The 21,697-nt window shown below is 45.9% G+C and overlaps 1 protein-coding gene across 3 annotated transcripts; it reads right to left on the reverse strand.

The window, feature by feature from the left end:
- Positions 1-1,762: 1,762 nt before the first annotated feature.
- Positions 1,763-17,595, reverse strand: ADPRH (ADP-ribosylarginine hydrolase). 3 transcript variants are annotated; one of them, XM_045002020.1, is made up of 4 exons: positions 17,445-17,595; positions 8,547-8,893; positions 5,536-5,896; positions 1,763-3,516 (listed from the first exon to the last, which is right to left on the reverse strand). In XM_045002020.1, exons 1-4 carry the CDS (start codon positions 17,468-17,470, stop codon positions 3,117-3,119), a joined length of 1,134 nt encoding a protein of 377 aa, XP_044857955.1. In that variant the 5' UTR covers positions 17,471-17,595; the 3' UTR covers positions 1,763-3,116. The 3 variants fall into 3 exon arrangements, with proteins under 3 accessions (XP_044857955.1, XP_044857957.1, XP_044857958.1); XM_045002022.1 differs by having other exon boundaries at positions 17,441-17,552; XM_045002023.1 differs by lacking the exon at positions 17,445-17,595 and adding an exon at positions 10,111-10,134.
- Between the last annotated feature and the right edge of the window lie 4,102 nt (positions 17,596-21,697).

Here is a 21,697-nt window from a genome sequence, read left to right on the forward strand (position 1 = left end):
TGGGTTGGGTCTCCCACTGCAGCTCAAAAGAGGTGGCAACTGAAATGGAGGGGGAGTGGTCGGTGGGATAAACAGCGATGCTGAATGTGTAGCAGGAAACCATGTGGGAGTTCTGCGCTGGGCAGTACCCAGACTGCACAACGTGGCCTGGAGACCTGCTTACTCCTGGAACACTGTGGATGTGCCCATTGAGATCTACACTGAGGTCCTGGTGCAGCTGCTTTCCCCTAAAACACTCAGGACTAAAGAACTTTTTTAATTTAAAAAAAAAAGGCTTTTTTTGTCAGAAATGTCTGTGACCAAAATGACTACTTCTGCCACTAAATAAATAAATAAATTCATGTTGGTTGAGATGTTTCAGTTTTCAACTAAGCTTGTTTTTAAATTTCATTTTGTTGGCAGAAACACCCATTTTCTTTGTTTTTTACAGTGAAACAAAGTGGGGTTTAGGTTGGGAGGTTAGAATGTAACAAAACTTACTTCTTTTGTATTAAAAAAACAACAAAAAACACAAGTTACAACAAAACTTTTTCTTAGAAAATGGTCATGAAATACTAGCTTTTTCCAGCCAGACCTACTCACATCTCCTGAGGTTCTTTGGCAGGGGGAGTTGGGTGGGCGGGCACTGAGGTCCAGGTTGCCTAGCTGCTGAATGTATGCTTTCCACATGTGCATGTGTTTAACCCCCGCCCACTATGTAACTGGGATAAAGCATCTCTCAGAAGACAGAGGCTTCTCCCATACATCCCTGGCTCATGACTTCTCTTGTCATTCTCTTTTCCCAGTGATGATAGCCCCTTGCTTTCTTTTGAGATGGGGAGGCTAAGGGTACATCTACATTACCCGCCGGATCGGTGGGTAGCGATCGATCTATCAGGGATCGATTTATCGCATCTCGTCTAGATGTGATAAATCGATCCCCAAACGCACTCCCGTCGACTCCGGAACTCCACCAGGGCAAGAGACGGAAGGGGAGTCGATGGGGGAGCCGCGGCCATCGATCCCGCGCTGTGAGGATGGGAGGTAAGTCGAAATAAGATTTGTCGACTTCAGCTACGCTATTCCCATAGCTGAAGTTGCATATCTTACATCGACCCCCACCTCGCTAGTGTAGACCAGGCCTAAGGGTAAATTATTTTGATGAGTAAATGCAAACACAAACTTGCAAGGCTTCTGGATCCACGGACCAAGTGCACCACTAAAGTTTTCCTCAGCAGTTCCCTTGAGAAGGACTTGGGAGAGGAGGGAATATGTACTAAGGCACGTTGCTCTTGGGTTACTAGTTTAGTCTTGTTCTATAGGTTTGGGGGGGTAGGAAACAGTTTTCCAAGTCTGAATTTGATAAATGGGCAGATGCATTCTTCCATGACTGCTATAGCGATAGGAGCCCAGACTTGTGCAGAAATACGTTTCAGGGGGGAACAGCTGAACTATCCTTACAAAAACAAAACACCTCAGCTCTGAGTTTATATTCCATGTCACTTCAGCACCGTTCCTTAACGAACAATGTTCTGCGGCCTTCACTTTCCTAACAGTATCTGTCCATCTTCTCCTTGCCTTCATCTTTGTCCTTTTGGGCACAGGGGTCCTGTCTCCTCAATGCAAGCACAAAAGCTCTTGGTGTTACTTTGCAGTGCTTTGAGGGAAGAATAAATGTACCCTCCGTGACCTGAGCACTGGGTTTGGTCAGGGATGAATACAACAACTTCCTTCCTTCTCTCTCATGTGAGAACAAAGGACAAAATGGAACACCAATAAACAGTTTAATATGAGAAATATGTGCTTTTATTTAATTATAGACAGAGCACTGAAAACCAGAGGTCACCCCAGGCAAAAGGTACAGAACTGCAAGTCTCTTTTCCCTCTCCTTTGGAAACTCATTCACACACTTCCAGCATTTCCTGGATATCTGCTGCAAATTCATCAAAAGGCACAATGTCGAACTCTGATGTGGTGAAGCAGCAGCTATCTTCTATTCATTTGCAAATCTAGACTGTTTCACATAGAGCAGAATTGTTCTGCATTATCAGATTACATTCTATAGTAATTTTATTCTTTTGTAAAGGATCGTAAATAGGATAAATGATGATCAGCTTGAAAGCTGCCATCTTGGGAGTAAGAGACAGAATTTAGCTGTTTGCACACTGAAGCAAGAAACTTTCAAAGGTGTTATCAGCAGTTGCATCAAATTTCAAGAAAAGAACATCTTTCAGCAGCTCTAAAGGTCTCAACGCTTAACTGGGATATGGTAGCAAGCGCCATTTCCTAGCTCTAATTCTTCATAACGAGATCCAGTTAGATTAAGTAAGGTGCAAATTCTCTCCCTAATGTTACCATTCACTTAGGGTAATTCTAAGACTGTATGTGGATTTGACTTCCCCCTTAACAGCAGGAGGCAAGAGAGAACACTGACATTTTTATTTAATCATAAAAGGTCTAGAAATTCTGCAACTGGTTAGAGACACTGTGAAATTAGGTTTTAAACACATGCCAAATGACTGCTCTTAAAGCAGAAAAATGCATCTCCCCACACTAAAGATGTGAAAATCCACCCTCACACTAATTGGTCCCTTAGGACTAAGGGTTGAAAGGGTCCTACAGACTGTATTCCCCTCTCCGCTGTCGAGGTGCTCACTAGGTGTCTGGGGTGAGTGCACTGGGATGTGAGAGAAGGGAAGGCTGGCACTAGCACTCTGTGCTGGTTCTGTTCTGTGGAGGAATATAAAATTTCACTCAAACTCAACCCAGTACCAAATTCTTATACTATTACTAACACAATCCAAACCTGGCTGACCAGGCGTTGCTCTTTGGTGCTGCTGTGAGTGCATTTCTGCTAGCAATGGCCAAAAAAAAAAAAACTGAGTGAACACAGCTGCTCTGCCAGCTTTCCCCCCTCACACTTTCATCCTTAATCCTGTTATTCTAGTACTAGGCAGGGGCTAGACAGACTGCTGAAGCACAAGCATTTTCTGGGTGGAACAGGAGCTACAGGTAGATAGGCAGTAAAGTGCAGTCCAAGATCAATCTAACCCTCCCCTCGCCCTGCAAGCTATGCAACGAATTTTGTAAAGTTTAGTTTTGTCTTGTGAGCTCTAGAACCACCTCTCTGCTTGGACTTACCCCTCTGGCTGGCTGACCTCATACAAGGCCTTAGCTATTTTCTCCAGCCGCTCTCTGTATTCCAGTGCTCTGTAAAGGGATACATTGACTCCATTGAAGCCATACATGGCCCCCCACCAGCATGCGGCAATGGCCGCTGTAGAATCGGAGTCCCCACCGTGGAAAAAAGCCCGGTGAGCGAGCTCTGTCCAGGAGTTCCCAGCACCAAGTATGGCATCGTAGGCAATCATTGGAGCATCATGCCCGCTGCTGCCGCCCCAGCCAGAGTAGCTCAGGGAGACATAGAATTCATCTCGCTCCTTCACACCATACACGGGGGGGAAGGTAGGAACAGACTCTCCATCTGAAATTCCCCTGGACTTCAGGTATCTTTTCCACTGTTCTTTAAAGTAGGACCTACAAAACAGGAAAGAAAAGTAAGCAAAAGTTTGAGGGCAGCAGTAGGCAGCACTTTTGTTTAAATAGATGGACACCACAGCTGTCAGCAAAAAACATGAGAGAGAGAACTCAGCCCACCTGCTAAATCAAACAGCAAACCTCTCCTGTCTAATTGGAGACATCAGCGGCATGATACAAAGGCAATGAGAGGATGAGAATCACAAAGGGAGGAACACTTAAGCATTTGACACTTCCCTCCAGGAGAGGGCAGTAGAGCACCGACAGGGACAAATAACCCATTACATTGCAAGGGATTCAAAGTGTCAGAAAGTAAGCAGAGAGAACCAAAATCCTGCATTCAGACATCTCCACAAATTATGTGTGTGAATGGATTCAGAGTCCAAACCAGGATCCAGATCAGAATATTTTAGCTGCTTGCCCCAAGACCTAATGTGCTGGGGGAAAGAAATCAACATCTGAAACTCGGGAGTCTTTCAAAATGTATATCTGAACTTCCCAGCTCTAAAAATAAATTTGCCTGCTGCCTCAGGAGTGCTTTCTTCCAAGCTGAGGTAACCTATTAGTGATGGAAGATAGAGCTCAACACCTCCCGCCCTTTTCTCCTTTCTGAATTACTGATGAGCCAATCCTGATTACTGTCAATTTGGAATTTGCCAGTTTATGCAACCAAATTTCAGCCTATGGTTTGTTTGAAGTGTCCACTGGAGAATTTATTGGTGGTGTGTGATTGGCCACAGAAGTAGTCGTGGTATCTCAGCTCCATAGTTAGATGACAAATATTACAGGAAATTTCTGAATAACGAATAATTATTGGTGTTAAAAATTGTGTGCAACACTTGAAAATTTCACACGTTTTTCCACAAATGGTTGTCAGCCATCTGAATAGCCAGTGAATGACTCCACAAAGAATAGTGAACCAAACGTGCTGTTTCTTAGTCACAAATATTCACAAATCACTTTAGTATTCAATGAGCTGTTGTTGAAGATCATCCTCAACTGATGTAAATCTGCATCGCTTCAGCTGAGGAACTGACCCCAAGTGTTGGTTTTTAAGCTAATTAGGACTATATGAACTAGCTTGGATAAAGTTAAAATCCCCTTCCTCCTCCCAAAGCCACCTCTTTTTTAGAAAGAACCTTGTTAGATTCTGAAAAGCATGAATAATTCTCTCCCTCTCTGTTTCAATCACCTCTGCACTCCCTAGCTCTGTCTGATATCAGCGGTACAGTTTGAACAGAGAGGCTGCTGTGCAGGATCAGTGGAAAGCTCATGGAGAAGCATGTTCTCGTAAGATTTGCAGACTCTAGGTTTGGTTTTAGCAAAGAAACATCAGAACCCTTGATTGCTTGTCTGAGTTGAGCTGGGCTCTGATCTATTTAAGGTTCTCCATATTTAGTGTAACAGCCCCAATCTCTAGGCATTCAGGCTCTAGGGAGAAAGGCTGGTCTTGTAGCTGAGATGCAGGGAGCTGGGTTCTCTCTTTGGCCCCGTTAGAGAACTGAAGTGTGGTGGAGGGCACGTTGCTTAATCCCCTCTTTCTCCAACTGTAAAGTCACATTCATAGCATTTAAAGTGACCAACAAATCATCTAGTCTGATCTGTATCTCTCAGGCCCCCAGCACCTGCACACTAACACTAGGGACAGCAATACTTCCCTCCCTCACTGAGGGGTTTAGAAAAGTTAATTTGTTAGGGTGTGTAAAGAACTTTCATAACCTTCCAACAAGACTGCAGGGAGGCCTGAACACACAGGAGTGGGCAATGCAGAGGAAAGCTGTGGCATGGGGTAGAAACCTTTCCTATCCTAGGGCCTGATTCTCATTGATACAAAGGCAGTGTAAAAGGGCCATGAAGTGAACCCTCCTTGAAACAGACTCCTTTCAAAGAACAGTGTTGAGACCCCATGGCTGAGGTTGCTGAATGCCTTGCATTTGATAGTCTGGAGAGAGTGGTAACCAGCCATTTGGGAGCCTACAAATTCCAGTCATCTCACCAGCAGAACCCAGCCTGGCTCACCAGTGCTTCAGGTTCTCCTTCACAAAGTAGCCAGACTTCTGGATGTAGACTTTAGCCTGTGGCAGCACTTCCATCAGTCCCTTCCCCCATTCGTGAGGGGGCTTGCGATTCACAGCATAGGCGGTAAAGAGAGCAGAAGCCAGGGATCCCAGATAGCCAGTTGGATGATGATGGGTCATTCGACCGCTCTCGATGCTGACTTGAATCAAGCTGTCCAACTGCTCAGGATGACAGAATCTCAGCCCAATGCACATGGACCGCATGGCAGCCCCGCATCCTCCCTCATGCTTGTTAAATGGAATCCTCCAGCCATCTGGTTGGTCTGGCTGCAGGGCCTCTGCGTTTTGAATGCAGGTAGGACCTGTGCAGGAAGGAAACAGACTAATAAAGGGAAGCCTTGATCAATAGGCCAGAATGTTCATTTAGAATGAGGAATGGTGAACGCCAGAGGATACGCAGGGAAGGGAAGGCGCTTTCCTGTATACCTTTCCTAATTTCATATCAAAACCTAATTTGCCTTGCTTACCTATGTGTCTCGACTTCCCTTGACTTCAACTGCTGAAATAACTTGTATAATCCCAAACCAAACTCACTTACTTACATGATCCTTAATTTATAAAAAGTATGAAAAAGCTTCAGAAAACCCCCATTAGAGAGAGAGAGAGTGTAAGTAATATATAAGACAGCATCAAAGTCTCAGTCCTTGTCAAGGCCAACAAAATAAAACAAGTTTGTCATTTCCGGGCCAAATTTAGTGTGTGAAAGCAAAGAACTAATTTTAAAAAGTTAAACAATCTTTTTGATTTCCCCACCACCTCCAGACTCTGTCTCTCAGCAGATTTTGTCAGACAACTCCTAAAAACTACTTCTCTGGTAAAGGAGCATATACATGACATATTTCAAATAGCTTGATTGAAGTTTTGAACATGTAAGATAAGGGTAAAAAAATCAGTCTTGTAACAGAAAGCTAGCTACAGCTGTAACTACAGAGAGACTCTCTCTTAACCACTTAGGACAGTGGCAAAAACTCTCAATATGCCTGAAATAAGGTACGTCAGTCCATACTTTGTTACCTAAGCAGAGATGGCCTAATTTTCAAAGCTGTTAAGCACCTGCAGTTTCCTTTGGCTTACCTGGAGTCATGAGTGTTCATCAGTTTAGGTCCAAAGCATATTTATAGCCTAACAACTGCAAAGTTTCCATGAATTGTATAAATCATCAGTGGTAAATTTCATGTCTCCAGTTACCCATTCCACAAGCATCCAGATATTTCCCTGGAATGTTTGCAACCCAAACTTTGCAGCATTGTACTAGTGTGGGAAAATTAGAAAGTAAAACTGGCTAAACTGTGATTGCTGTACTTTCATTGTCTAGCTGAGGAAAAATGCAGAAAATTAAACAGCGGAACTAGTCAAAAGGGATTTAGATTTTAATAAACTAAAGGTGTTACCAGTAAAGATCATTGTAGTTTAAAAAAAAAAATTGATGTGGCTTATCTCTTTTCTTGTACTTAATTTTATATCCCATCTGTGTAAATTTTGTAGCCTTAACACTGCATATTTATTTTTGTGTATATGTGTATGCACAAGATGTATACTGCAGACCAAAAACTACAGTAGAACCTCTGAGTTACGAACACTACAGGAATGAGGTTGTTCATAACGTTGAACAAAATGTTATGGTTGTTCTTTCAAAAGTTTACAACCGAACATTGACTTAATACAGCTTTGAAATTTTACTGTGCCGAAGAAAAATGTTACATTCCCTTAATTCTTTAGTAGTTTACATTTAACACAGTACTGTACTGTATTAGCTTCCCCCCTCCCCCGCTGCTGCCTCATTGTGCGCTTCCGGTTCCAAATCAGGTGTGTGATGGACTGACTGGTCAGTTCATAATTCTGAGTTTCTACTGCATGTTAAAAGAATGTTAAGGATGCAAAGCCAAGTACTGAAAAGTTAGGAAATGCCAGCATTAAAGTTGCCCATGAAACCTTACTTTGGCCCCCTTGTGCATATACAATATCATACTATCTTCAATTACATGGTCACTACAGCTGCCTGGACGTTGGAATTCCGCAGGACATTCCCAAAACAAACAACCAAAAAAACCAACCCTGCTAGTTCTGTATCAGAATGAAAAGCTGAAATTTCCCATGGAACAGAAATTCCAAAAATGTCACTGATAATGTTGAAAGATTTTATTTCGATTGTATTACTTATATAACCAGTCAATTTACCAGCCAGTTTTTTTCCCCAGCTCTGAGCAGTTTGTCCCAATCTACTTCCTCCATTGCCCCTCCCCAATCCAGCTCTTCTCCACTCTGCAGTTGGATCAGGCTGCTTCTCCTCCACACTGCCAGGGTGCCAGCAGGGCGGGGATGGGGAGGCATTGAGAGCCCAGGACAAAAAGGCTTCCTGCTCTCAGGTCTGGTTCCAGGCCCTCTAGTGGCCCCCCAGCAGGGACAGTCACATTCTGTTTAGCCCCTTCCATCCTGGGCTGGAGCATGCTCGATGCAGATACAATTTTCAGGGAATTTAGCTGCCAAACTCTACAACGTCTTTACTGAGCATATGTAAAAGTGAGATTTTTTTCCCCCAAAGGCTTATAACTGGGCCATATGTGGGCATATTTTTCACAGGAATTGCAAAGTCACATCCCTGACATAAAGGTCACCTCCCTGCCAAATTTCAAGTCCCAGATCCAAACATGGAGGTGCTAGAACTTCTTAAAGAAACTGTTGTAGGAATATTAGCAAAACAATGTCTTTTTCCTAACCTTGTTCTTGGAAATGGCAGAACCTTTTTATTTGAAACTTTCCAGAAAAATCAGTATGATACAGACAACTCACATGGAAAATTTCAGCCTGAACACTTAGTTTGGTAAAGTTATACGCAACTAAAAACAGGGGCACTCTCTGGTAGCCTTAATTAAAGAGGGAATGAGAGAGAAAATTAGACAGAGGAAGTAAACATTGTTTTGTATGGTACAGATACAATTTCAGAAGGATTACCTGGAGCTCTGCCAACCATGTCATTCATACAGTCCTTGTAGTGCTTCGCTATAAGGGAATAGAGCTCTGGAAAACTTGGTTGTTTCCCAGCAGCTACCAGAGCTTCAGCTGTAGCCAAATGCATCACCGTGTCATCGCTGACTTTCCAGCCTGCTATACTGATGTTTCCCAGCCCCCCTAATTGTGCAAGCTGCCTGTGAATCTCCTGGCCATTCTGCAGGAACTCCCATTTTGTATTGCAATAGCCCAGGGTATCACCAACTGCGCTCAGCACCATGGCTGCCACGTAGTTCTCAATCAGACCTGAACTCATGCTGTGTCTCAGGGTGGCTCCACTTCCGTGGACTCTGAAAAGAAAACAAGTATCATTAGCTTGGTAGGGTGCTTCATTGTGTATCTGGTCAAGCAAGAGCCACTCTCATAAAGTCTTAAGAGCTGGAACGTTCAGCCTTTCTGCACCAGTATTTGCACACTTTGCCTCACAATCCATATGGTTAGTTTAGCTTCTCAGTAGGGAATAGCCTGGGGGTGTTCTACTGGGAAACAAATATAAATTCAAACCCTATCCTGAACCAAGAATAGATCCCACACCAGCATTCTGTCAAGCTTTAGGCCTAGGCCTATACCAGACTGAGGACGGGATTTGAGAAAATGGACATTGTTTACAGTGCACACCTGCTAATACAGAAAAATGGCCAGAGGGTTTCCTTTCCTTCCAGTTTATAGGCTTTAAAGGCTGATGCTTCTAAGTGCTTTAAAATCCAAATGGTTACTCAGATTGCTTTGAAATTTGGGGCATGGGCTAGTGTTACTGATCCATACTTGGGGTCTTTTGACCAAGGGGTTATCGAGTTACAGCCCTCCCCTTCTAAAACTGATTTCCTTCTGCCCTGTACTGTTCAACTGAGAGCTACTAATGACTGGATGAATCACAGATCTCATTGAGACTAAGAGCTGTGAATTCACCCTTCAATTAACATAACTAAGAGTAAGTTAATCATAAACCCCCACCTAAAACAAAAGGTTTGGACTGAGTGGCTACAATTTGAGAGTCATGGGTAGCAGATTTTGGGGGCGGAGAGGAGGTGGAGTTGGTGCGGCAGTGCAACAGTGCCCTCTCCTGGCCACGTGGGACGTGGCACCGGATCACTCAGATTAGCAGGACTCTGTCTATTCCTAGTGCCCAGGAATCTGAAAGACCCCTCTGTTCTCAAGGCCATCAGGGAGTTGGTAGGGGAACCCCGCTCACCACTGCACTAGGTTCCAGCTCAGGGCCCTCAAGCTAGACAAGCAGGATCAGTGTTCATTGACTCAGGAAGGAGCTCAGGGCACTGTTAGGATATAAATATTCAGGCCTGTTTGCAAAGGCCTATACCTTAATAATTTAGGTGTATTTTTATCACGTAGCTAGTTACAGGGGTATAAAAGAAAGAAATTACAATTACTGTTTGCTGGTATAAGGGCCTTTTTTACTGTGACAGTCTGAGGCCCTGTTTCTAGGCTAAGCCTTTGGCTAAGCAGCAGAGGCAGCCATAAGCTGGGAAGCAAAGGGTTACATTCTTACATTGAAATAAGGTGCTATTGGGCTGTTAGGAAGACATTCCTGTCCTCATATTCCTATCATCTCCAGAGAAAGGGAAGAGCCTAGAAGATGTAAAAGGAAAATTAGTTTGATAGCATCCTGTCTGGCAAGAACTCACTTATCAATAACTGGGATGTGAAATCCTCATTTCTGTATTGTTTTATTACTGTAGTCTCCACTTCCCTATTGTTTGTCTGTATAATCTCTGTCTGGTTTTGTAATTGTTTTTGTCTGCTGTATAATTAATTTTTGTTCGGTGTAAACCAATTAAGGTGGTGGGATATAATTGGTTAAATAATTATGTTACAATGTGTTAGGTAAGATTGGTTAGTTAAATTTTAGTAAAATGATTGGTTAAGGTATAGCTAAGCAAAACTAAGTTTTACTATATAGTCTGCAGTCAATCAGGAAGTAAGGGGGGAATGGGAACAGGGAATGGGGGTGGGGGAATTGGCATCATGTTTTGCTAAGGGGGGGAATGGGAACAGGGAATGGGGGGGAATTGGCATCATGTTTTGCTAAGGGGGGGAATAGGAACAGGGACACAGGCAAGGCTCTGTGGTGTCAGAGCTGGGAAGGGGGACACTGAGGAAGGAAACTGGAATCATGCTTGCTGGAAGTTCACCCCAATAAACATCGAATTGTTTGCACCTTTGGACTTCGGGTACTGTTGCTCTCTGTTCATGCGAGAGGGACCAGGGAAGTAAAATGGTAAAAAAATAAGCCCCCTAACAGGCACAATCAACCTTCCCCCAGACCTCTGCAGGCTCTTCAGCCTGTTGCTCTGTTCCACCCTTCCTGGGGTATTGCCGCTTGGTAGCTCTCTAGCAGTTTGCTGACAGGAATTCCTTTCCCCAGCCTCTGCTCACTCTTCTTTTAGCCACCCCACCCCTCTGCTTCCCAGCCCTGTTATCCTCCCAGCTGCTGTAAGGCTGCCGGTCAGCAGTGCCTGGATTAACCCCCTGGTTGTTGCAGCATGGGGTACATACACTCCATGACGGTGGGAGGGAGGAATTAAACATATGAATGCTTCCTGGGAGGGAGGGGCACTAAGGGGCAGAGCAGAGCAGGCAGGGGCGGCTCTAGAAAATAGGCTGCCCCAAGCAGCCGTGCGCAGCGCCGCCCCTTCCCCGGTCCCCTCTTCGCGCGGCTCCGGCTGAGCTCCCGCAGGCATGCCTGCGGGAGCTAAACTGGAGCCGCGGGAAGAGGGGACCCGCCGCAGTCATGCCTGCGGCAGGTCCGCTCCTCCCGGGCTCCGGTGGACCTCCCGCAGGCATGCCTGCGACAGGTCCACCGGAGCCAAATGCCGCCCCCCAGGGAAAGGGCCGCCCCACGCGCCTGCTTGGCGCGCTGGGGTCTAGAGCCGGCCCTGAGAGCAGGAGAGGGGTTTGGGGCTGCAGCAAGGGGAGAAGGATAGCTGGAGATGCATAATACAGGAGGGGAGAGAGGTTGGGGGTGCAGTTGAGGGAGGTGTGGGGGTTAGGGGAATTGGAGGGGCGGGATACTGGATTGTTGGGATGAGTGGCATGGGACTAGGGGAGAATACCAATGGGCACCTGTCGGCCCCACATTCTTCCCTCCCATGTGTGCGCGCCCAAATCTGAAGGGCTCTTGCCCCAGGGGGAGAGGGGGAGCTGAGCCCCACCTTTTCCCCTCATGAGCTGAGGTGTGGGAGGCCTTGTTGCTTTGAGGGTACCTGAATCCCTCTCGCTGCCCACTCTGTGAGTGCTAGGATCTAATGGAGCTAGTGCTCATCCAACTTTTTCCATTTTTGTCCTTTAATAGCATTAGATGGATTCGTGTGGGTGAGGGTGCATGGGTTGCAAAAGCAGGTGAAAGGTTTAAACCTTTCAGCAACTGTGGGGTTGGCAGAGTAAAGGTATGTGTGATAACAGGGCATATTAGAGCATTGCTGAAAGAAGGCAGAGTTAAGGTTGCATGGACAACCTTAATTCTACATTTCCTGGTTTTTAGAAGTTTGACTTTTGCTCCACTTAGCGTTCTGCAAGGGGATGACATGCCGCCAAGCAGCCCTAACTCTGCCTGAATGTAGGTTTTTTGCCATTTATACAAATCACCCCTTATTGCTTCAATCTACCCTGTGTGTGTATTCAGAGTTGGATCTGTTAGTTTCGTGACAAACCCTTTCTTTTTGCTGCATTTCACTTCTGCGATCCCTGCAGAACCACCCCAGTTGAGAGTGTGAGCTGACTCCTATTCCTTTGTGTACATCAGGCCTTTGCATACTTAGTTCCAATCAGTTGCACCTGTGCAAAATCACTGAAGATGCTTAAACGCAAAAAGAGGACAAGTAGGAAAACTTACAGATGGAGGCACAGAGGCTGCATCTGGGTCAGGAATTTTAGACAAGCCTCCCATTGCAGATCAAGCATTGGCTAGAGCAGTAGTGTAGACAGGGCCCAGGGGTTTTAACCAGCCTGTTGCCTAGATCTTCCCTGAGCATGGTCAGACAATTCTTTGCTTAAAACGCCAGTGGTCTGTCTGCACAAGTGCTCCATCTGCACAAGTGCTCCAACCCTTGGTATAATTTAATACGAATTTAGGGGAAAATTTACCTAAGACACTCTATGACCAAGGACAGCGAAGTTAGGCGACTTGGCAGAAATCACACCGGAAGTCAGCATCAGATCAGCTTGAGTTAGTCATTCTAAGTGAGTCAAGGGATTTTTAGAAACTTGGTTTTAGATTTATTAAAAAAAAAATCCCATCTCAAGCCTTAGGTGCTTTAACACAACATGAAACCCACAATCCATCCAAAACTAGAGAACCAGGATAGGCCAAACTTAGGGGCAGATTTAAAGGTCAGAACATGGTCAGCAAACATGCAGCATAGTCACATCGCCTTAGGCTTTTTTTAATATAAAGGTTTAAAAAAAATCGCAGGCCCAAACATAAGTGGAATCTCACTCAAACTGTGTTGGCTTGCGTATTTTCAATTACTGGAACCTTGCACCAATGGCAATACTTTTCCTTGGCCAACTGTTTGATACTGTCATGTCTTTCTCTGTTGGAAGGAACACAAGATCACTCAACCGTGTCTGTGACAGTGTTGAACACACATAATTTTTTATACATCTTAATGTGCTCATTTCACATTCAGCGCTAGGCACTCCAATTAGTAGGGTGAGAGTCAACACAATATTTCCATTTCTGGTAAAAACATCACCCGGATAACTTGAGACAATGAAATTCAAGTAGCTCAGGACTCCAAGGGACAAACTGAATACCTCTGTATCCTTTGTTTTTCAAGATGAATAATTTTACAATCTTGTAAACCAAGTCTAAAGAAAAATGAGTATTTCCCCATGAGTTTAAGAACTTTCTCCTTTGACTCTGCTAAAGTTATATCTTTTTAAGTCACCTGGGATGGATAAAACCAAATCAAGCAGCTACCTCTTGAATTCCCTCACACTGAGATTTTAGTTCACCCATCATATCCAAGACCTCAAAATATTTCCTTCGATGGTTCTCCTTTGCTTCTAATACACAATTGTGTACAAATGCATCATACATGCAGAGTATACATCTCTTCCTGTGGCTTGGATCGTTTGTGTTTTCATAACCCGTTGCTTCCCGCCTGGTCTGAGATTTTTACAATTTCCCTCATAATTTTTTTCAGATCTGAGATTGCTGAGCTCATTCACTGTGTTGGAGGACTTGGATCAGGTAAATTGTCTTTGACCAAAAGATTCCAGAGACTGCAGCCATGATAACAAAGATCCTATGCCACCATAACATACTGAGGTAGAACAGCCAATCCATCAGACAGGTTGCTTTTTGCTCAGTATATGTCCTCACTACTCCTGCATTCAGCCACAGTTTCATCTTCTTGGCATTCAATAATACTCTAAAAAATGTACTATAGTTGCCTCAATGGCTTTCATTTGTGCTGCCCATCTAGTCTTGCAGAATGCTGTTACATGTAAAGGTTTCCTTCATTCTTCAGAAGCCTGTGCAATTTCAGCTGCTGCATCAATCCTGTCAGCTACTTCAGGGGCCTAAAGTGCATCGGCAAGTTCCTCTTCTCTTTGTAAAGCTGCACTCTCTCAAGCAAGGGTTTGAAGATAAAGATTATTTTTAGACTTAATCATTAGTTTCTCCACACTGATGGCTAGTCTGTGAAATATTTATGTATTTCCTGCAAAGCTGTGAAGAAAATCTTCAGGTCTGGACTGGCCATATCTTCAAAAGCACGAACCAAAACTAGGTTAATTTGATGCGCTAGGCAATGGACATATGGTGCACACACTTTGCCTCCCTTGCCTGAAAGATATTCTCTCTCTTTTCGCTTGCACTCCTCCACAAGGTCCAGCCATAACACTGGCCCCAACATATCCCTGTCATAAGAACATAAGCACAGCCATACTGGGTCAGACCAAAGGTCCATCTAGTTCAGTATTCTATCTTCCGACAGTGGCCAGTGCCAGGTGCCCCAGAGGGAATGAACAGAACAGGTAATCATCAAGTGATCCATCCCTGTCGCCCATTCCCAGCTTCTGGCAAATGGCAGCTAGGGACACCAACCCTGCCCATCCTGGCTAATAGCCATTGATGGACCTATCCTCCATGAACTTATCTAGTTACTTTTTGAACCCTGTCCAGACATGTATTTGGGGTCTCATCCAATACTTGTCAAATAAAACTTCAGTTAACTTGTCACACATGGATGCAGCATCTGCCTCGCTTATTGCCACAAATGCTCTTTTATATCTACTTTTCCTTTGATATGATCAATATTAAAAAAGTGAAGCCATTTGATCAACATGTATGCATCTGCAACAACAGTAAAAAAAACTTAGCTTCTTTGCAGCTAGTAAGTATGTGCTTCCTGGTTTCTGAAGCAAAAAGACTTATGTTCATCTGTAATTTTCTTGCTCAAGTATTTGATTCTCTTGGTGTCATTGATATGTCGGGCAAATTTTGTATTAAGTCAGGCAAGTAGCTTCATGATAATTAACTAAATACCAAAACAGATGCTCTCCAACACTTCACAGAGGCCATGAAAAGGGGGACCTAAATTAGCTAAAGTTTTGACTGTGTCATGCAATATTTTTAGTACTTCTTGCAACTTCCTAATATTTCAGATGCTAGTTTATCAAAACATGCATTGGTACTTGTGAAGGGTCAAAACTGTAAAGCTGCCACATGTGACTGCAGAAGTTGTTTGGTCCTCCCATGAACAGCCATTAACTTTAGCATATTCTTCCAAACATTGAAACCTGTTACCCATGTTGATTTTTGAGCTTCTGTATCCCCAAACAAGCACCAGATGTGACAGTATGTGTAATCGGAAAGATATGAGCATGCTAAGCCACTTGACATGCAAATCTTCATGCAGTGCTTTTATCATGCTGTAAAATGAAGATGGAAAAATGGCAGCTTGTAGGAAAAACTGAAACTCTCTATTTGGCATATCACACTCAGTGGGCAGGCCAGGACCAATCTGTATCAAGCATACGCAGTTGCTCCGGTGATAAAACTGAATCGAGAAAGTGATTTATCAGATGGGAACTTCAAACCTATTCTAGCAGGAAGACTGCTTTGACCTGCTCCATTGTTTACCTGCTCATCCACTGAGCTTTTGGTTTTGCTCCTTTCAAGTTCTTCTACGGGGTCTTTGGTTTTATAATCATCTATGGGATTTTTGGCTCTGTTGGGTAGCTAATCTACAGGCAGTGGTGGATTAACACATGCCCAGGGGCCCTGGCCAATTCATGAGCCCCCGCAGGAGCGCCAGAACCTGTGTAGAAGGGGGGGGGGCGCCACTGTCACTGGAACTGTCCCTGCCCCCTGCTCCTCCTCTTCCCTCCCTCAGGCCCCGCCCCATACCCTGGCCAGGACAGAAGCTGGAGGCAACAGTGGTAAGAGCTGCCAAGGGAGCTCAGGCCACTGTGGGGTGCCCGAGACCCTGCACCTGCACTGAGCAGGGGGCCGGAGTGTCCAAGAGCAGGCCCCAGCCCGTATCCCCACCCACAGGGGAACGCCGCTGCTGGTGGGACCATGGGGCGGGGCTCTGGTCCCGCCTCCTGCCCCCTCCCTGGGGCCTGCAGACATGCTCTGCGGGGAAAGGAGGCCCTGACATGGCCTGGAAGGAGGGAGGGAGCCCTGGGAAGGTCACACGCAGCAAGGAGCTGGGCAGAGAGCTCCTCCAGCCTCCGTGGCCCCTGCACTCCACCCAGTGCCTGCACCCGGCTCCTTCTGCCAGTCTGCCCCAACTGCTGCCACCTGGGCTTTATGCCCAAGGCAGCAACCACATGCGGCATTACTCCTCCTGTCGCCTCTGGCCTGACGCTTGCAGTTTGGGGGGGCAACACCCCTTCACTTCCCCCAAACTACACCCAGGCAGCCGCCACTTTGTGCCTGCCTGAGGCTTCTACACCTATGTTAAAAAATGGGCAGGCATGGCCCTCTCACTTTTAAAAGGGAGAGGAGAGATGCCCCCCTACTTCCTCTGATTCTGGACACCCTGGGCCCCCAGGATGTGGGGGGCCCAAATGTTCTTTGTGCACAGGCCCCCAATAAATCTTAATCCGCCTCTGAACTGGAGCATGCCCAGTGGCTGCAAGCCTGGCAGGATGGGGAAACTCCTGCTACTATCAGCCAGTGCTGGGCATGTGCAATGCTGTGGGATTTACAAAGGCATTGCATGACTGGTGGGGGCGGGTCCCCTGGGTCTCCTTTAAAGCTGGGGGCTGATGGCCAGGATGCAGGTATTAGCCACAGCACAATCCATGTAATTGCAACAGCTCGAGGCAGTGAGACATCCCAATTTTATAGGGACAGTCCCGGTTTGGGGGTCTTTTTCTTATATAGTCTCCTCTCACACCCCTGTCCCGATTTTTCACACTTGCTGTCTGGTCACCCTAAGCGAGAGAGAAGGCCCCTTGCCATGGAGACAGTTACTTGTTAGAGGAAGGCCCCAGAATCCAGCAGGGCGGGCAGAGGACTAGCTGGTGCAGCTGTAGGTTGCAAATCCTGGGCATGGTGGGGGTTAGTTAATGTTTGCAAGTGCTCTGAAGAAGTAAGAAGTGCTCAGCACTGGGTGGAAGGCGGGAGTGCTAGTCCTGCCCCCGGTTCATCCGTCCCTAAATGTCAGGACGCGGATAGCCATTAGAAACGGCCCCCGGCCTGTGCATTTCAGGAGCGATGGCTGCCCACAGCTAGCCGGAGCCTCCATCGCTTGGAGGAAAGGGGTGTGCTGGCGCCAGCAGAGACGGGCGTGCAGCAGCTACCGCTTACGGTCCCGCTGTAAGAAGCGCTGCAAAGAACGGGGTTAAAAGGGAGGAATTACTTGCCGTTCTGCAGCCGAGCCCTCTTGCATAACAAGGCTGCGCCTTCTTCCGGCCGCTTCTCGGATTGATTTGCAGATGAAGCAGCCAATCCTTTGTCAGCAACCGCTTCTGAAGGCAGCAGCTGACCGCTGTTTCAGCGGAGACGTAGCCTACCAGAGGGAAAGGAGAAGCTGACAGGGGGCTGGCTGGAAATGCCGCAGGAAGCAAAGCACGCAGATATCTGGTAAACTGGTATGCGGGCGGCTGAGCAATACTCCATTGGGGGAGTCTCTTCCCTACGTGTAACTTCCCAGCTGGGTGGAAGGATGTTTTCTTAGTGAGCATTTGGAGTAACATTAAGGACTCGATGAATCTGAGATAAGGGGGGGAAGTCTCCCCGGAGCACTGATGATGACTTCAGGATACAGCACACACACATCAGGATTGCCCAGATGACTTCACTATAAGCCACGTAGAACAAGGGATTGCCCAGGCAGTAATACCAAGGGTGAATGTTGCGAGGGCAGTACCTATAGTGGTGTGCTCGTCATTTTATAGATTTTAAAACTCAGGCTGAATGCACGCAACAGTGATACTTCCCTCTGCTCCTGGCTTTCTCGAACAGCAAACAGAAGGTGTGGTTTGAGATGTGCAGCTCCACAGCCTCCACCAAACTAAAAGACAGAGCACAGCGGCCTTCAGCAGTGATTAAAATGGTGTGACGCAAGTGGTGGGTCTATGAAGCTGGGAGCAGCAGCTTTGCTACGACAGCGCATAAAGTGCATCCTTCAGTGCCCAGCTTGATTTAAAAAAAACATTGCTTGGGCTGGGTCTGCGACCCTTTGCAATTCCTCTTCCTTCCCAGACACTGGGAAGGAATTATGAGGTTTGTATGTTGAATGTAATCGTAGGGGAAGAGACCTGGGCTGCCTCTTTTTGATTCATCTATCCAAAGGACAGCTAGGTCTAGAGCTATAGAACCGTGAAATCCCCCAGCCAGACACGTGCAGTAATAAACAGTTCTCCATCTTGCAAAGACAGACTGGGTTCTACCAGGGTGTCTTCATGTCAAGGCAGGTCAGTCCGGTTATAACTGGTGCCAACTGACACTAGCCTTTTCCTGTAGCTGAATTGCTTTCAAAGCAGCTGCAGCAAGGAAGATTTAGGTTAGATACTAGGAAAATTTTCTAACTCTGAGGATGGTTAAATTCTGGAATAGGCTTCCAAGAGAGGCTGGGGAAGTCCTGTCAAGAACCAGTTGGACAAACAGCTGTCAGGGATGGTCTAGGTGTAGTTGGTCCTGCCTCAGTGCAGGGGTCTGAACTAGATGACTTCTCAGAGGCCCTTCGAGCCCAGCATTTCTATGCTTCTCTTCTGCCTTTGAAAACATCAAAGAAATTGCTACCAGTCTGTCCTGTACAACTGACCAGCTCACTGACCAGCATGAGCCAGAAACATAAGCCTGTTTGGGGGCAGGGACAGCTGTTTGTACAGCACCCAGCACACTGGGGTCTTAGTCCATGACAGGCTCACCTAAGTGCTTCTGTAATAATAAATCATAATAACATATTAGCACCAATAGTGAGTGGCTATTGGAAAGTAATTCACTTCAACCACACACCTGAGCGGGTTGGGTATATATTATCTCTCGTTCGCAAATGAGAAACTGAGGCACAAAGAGCATGAAAAGACTATTGCTGATTGTGGTTTCAGCAACAGGTTCCACTGATCCCTGAAGTTCTGGTGAAAATGATCTAGTTACTACTGTAGATGGGGCAAAACTGTTTAAAACACTGTTAAGGAAAATATGGTGTCAGACTAGTGGTGTCAGTAGGTGTGAATCATGCTTCCTGTAACAATATTATAAATGACTTTGTCTTGCTTATGTTATCACCTAAATTACTTTCAACAGCATTGGTAATATCAGGAGGCATCAGGTGCAGTTTAGAGTGACCACTGAGAGTAATCAATCCCTTCTTTGAGTAGAAGAGGCCATGGTTATATCTTTGTCTAGGCTTGTCCCAAGTCACACTGTGAGTCAGCGTCAGAACTGGGATTGGAATACAGGTCTCCTGACTCCCGGTCTTGTGGTTAAAGCACAAGACTAAGTGGTAATCATGGTCATCCTTTAGCTGGGGTACAGCTCTTCACACATCTCATCAGGAGACAGATTAGCATATCTCCCCAAAGCAGAAGTTGAGTATCCATATGGGTGGGCAGATACCATGGCTTCAGGGATTCCCAGTGGAAGGCTGACATAATAGGACAATTTAAAATGAAACTGAGCTTGCAGCTGGAATAAAATTACAATTTGCCCTGGGTTCTTGGTAGCAAAGCAATTCAGGGAACTTGCAATCGGTACTGGTACATAGATGTTTTAAAACTGGCATTTCGGCACTTAAGGTGGGGATTAACGGCAATGACTGAAGGACTTTGTCAGCTGTGACATTTTTTTAAAATGGGGCAGTACATATTAATCTTAACATGTGCACTGTATTATGCATCCCATCACCCTCTCCTGGATGTTCCTTCCTCCTTCCCCCTTGTGTCTGTTGTCTATTTCCCTTACCTATGTTGCCATACTCCGCTTAGTTCTTTGGGGCAGGGGCCATGCCTTTACTCGCTCTATAGAAAGCGCTGTGCACACCAGATGGTGTGATATTCTACCCATGGTACATGATAACTTGGTTTACAAATACTGCTGGACTCCAAGGCAATGGTAGTAAAATATTGTTGGGGAAGCGTGGGAAAGAAATAGCTTGTAGTAGATCATCGTTGGGCAATGTGCATAACTAGGGGAATCCTGTCTACCCAGTGACCATATTGTCTCTTGTTCCATCTGCAGGGTTCGTCCCTGCCTTTGCCCGGGAGCAGCCTTTGGGAGTGGCCTTCTTTTCTGACATGCCTTTCTCTTCCCCCAAGCTGCTGCAGAGCCTAAAAACTCCAGGAAACAAAGCTCCCTTAGATGGAAGAGGCTGGGCCAATGAAACTCTCTCCTCCATCCTCACCAGCTCTCAACCCGGACTGGAAGCGCTGTGGTGCTGAGATCACAGAGCAGTGTGTCATTTAGCACCAGTGCCTTTTTCTTTCTTTCTTTCTTTCTTTCTTTTTTTTTCGGACACTTATCCACTGTGACCTGGGCTGAGACCACCAACCAGTTCTGCCTGGTCTCCAGTGCTTACCTGAAGGCTTCATCTTTCCCTCCAGTCTCTGGTTTTCTGCAGCACCCATGTGCTGCTAGCGTTTCTGAACAGCTATTATATGGTGAGCGCTCTCCATCACGACACTGAGCTGTGCTGAGGTCAGTATCCTTGGAGAAGAGGCTCCATCTCTTGTTACCCGCAAGCCATTCAGTGCCTCTGGACTTATTTTGGCTTTGTCTTGTTTTTTAAAATTGTGGCTCCATGCCCGGTGCCATTATCATCATCTGTGAGAGGTTTTATAATTAGTCTATAAATAGCTACCTTAGACAATGATGATGATTGATTCAATCTCCAGAGGCTGGTGAATGGGCAAAGGAGGGAGGGAAATAGGGGTATAAGGCCAGGTTCAGGTGCAATGGGGTTGGACATGAACCAGGGCTGAGGAGTTCTGCCTGATTGTACAAATAAAGGGCCACTAGACTCCTTCATCATCCATTGGTCATTTGTGCCAAGAGAGCCTAGATTCACATGAGACAGTATCAGCACCTATAACATTTAAAAATCCCCTGCCTGTCTTAGAGAATGCAGTGGTGGCTTTGGGCAGCAGCCCTGGGGAATTTCAGGGCAATTGAGAATTCAGCAGTGGGTTTGAGCAGAGTCCCTGGGGAATTTTGGGGCAACTAAGAATGCAGGGTTGGACATGGGCCCTGGGGAATTTCAGGGTAACTGAGAGTGCAGCACAGGGGCCAGGCATCTGCCCCCTGGGACTTCAGTGGTTTAATGTTGACTGCACACTTAAAGATGTGCTGCTTGTCTGTGCACCTCTGTGTGTTGGGTTTTTAGAGGCATCTGGCACACTATGTGTCACCACCACCAGAAGCAGCAGTGGGAGAAGAAGTTGCCTGTATTGCAACAGAGGTGCTGGTGCCCACTGCCATTATTTTTAGATGATCATTAGTTTTAGATGAGCAGTTCTGTAAGTGTGATCAAGCTGGTGTGTTACTTAAAAGGAAACAGTCTTTTCTCTTCAAACACACCCCATACTTGAGCTGCTGCATCAGCTGGAGGGAAGGAAACCCAGACTCACTTAGAGCTGCTTTAATTCCCCCAGTGTCCAAGTTGGTGTCATTTACG

This window comes from Mauremys mutica, chromosome 1 (assembly GCF_020497125.1).
Source record: "Mauremys mutica isolate MM-2020 ecotype Southern chromosome 1, ASM2049712v1, whole genome shotgun sequence".
Lineage (NCBI taxonomy): Eukaryota > Metazoa > Chordata > Testudines > Geoemydidae > Mauremys > Mauremys mutica.

Coding starts and splice junctions, on each gene's coding strand:
- ADPRH (XM_045002020.1), bottom strand. CDS start 17,470: ATGCAAGAGGGCTCGGCTGCAGAACG. Junction 8,894..17,444: donor GAGGGCTCGGCTGCAGAACG/GCAAGTAATTCC, acceptor TTTTCTTTTCAG/AGTCCACGGAAGTGGAGCCA. Junction 3,517..5,535: donor AAGGAGAACCTGAAGCACTG/GTGAGCCAGGCT, acceptor CCTGTTTTGTAG/GTCCTACTTTAAAGAACAGT.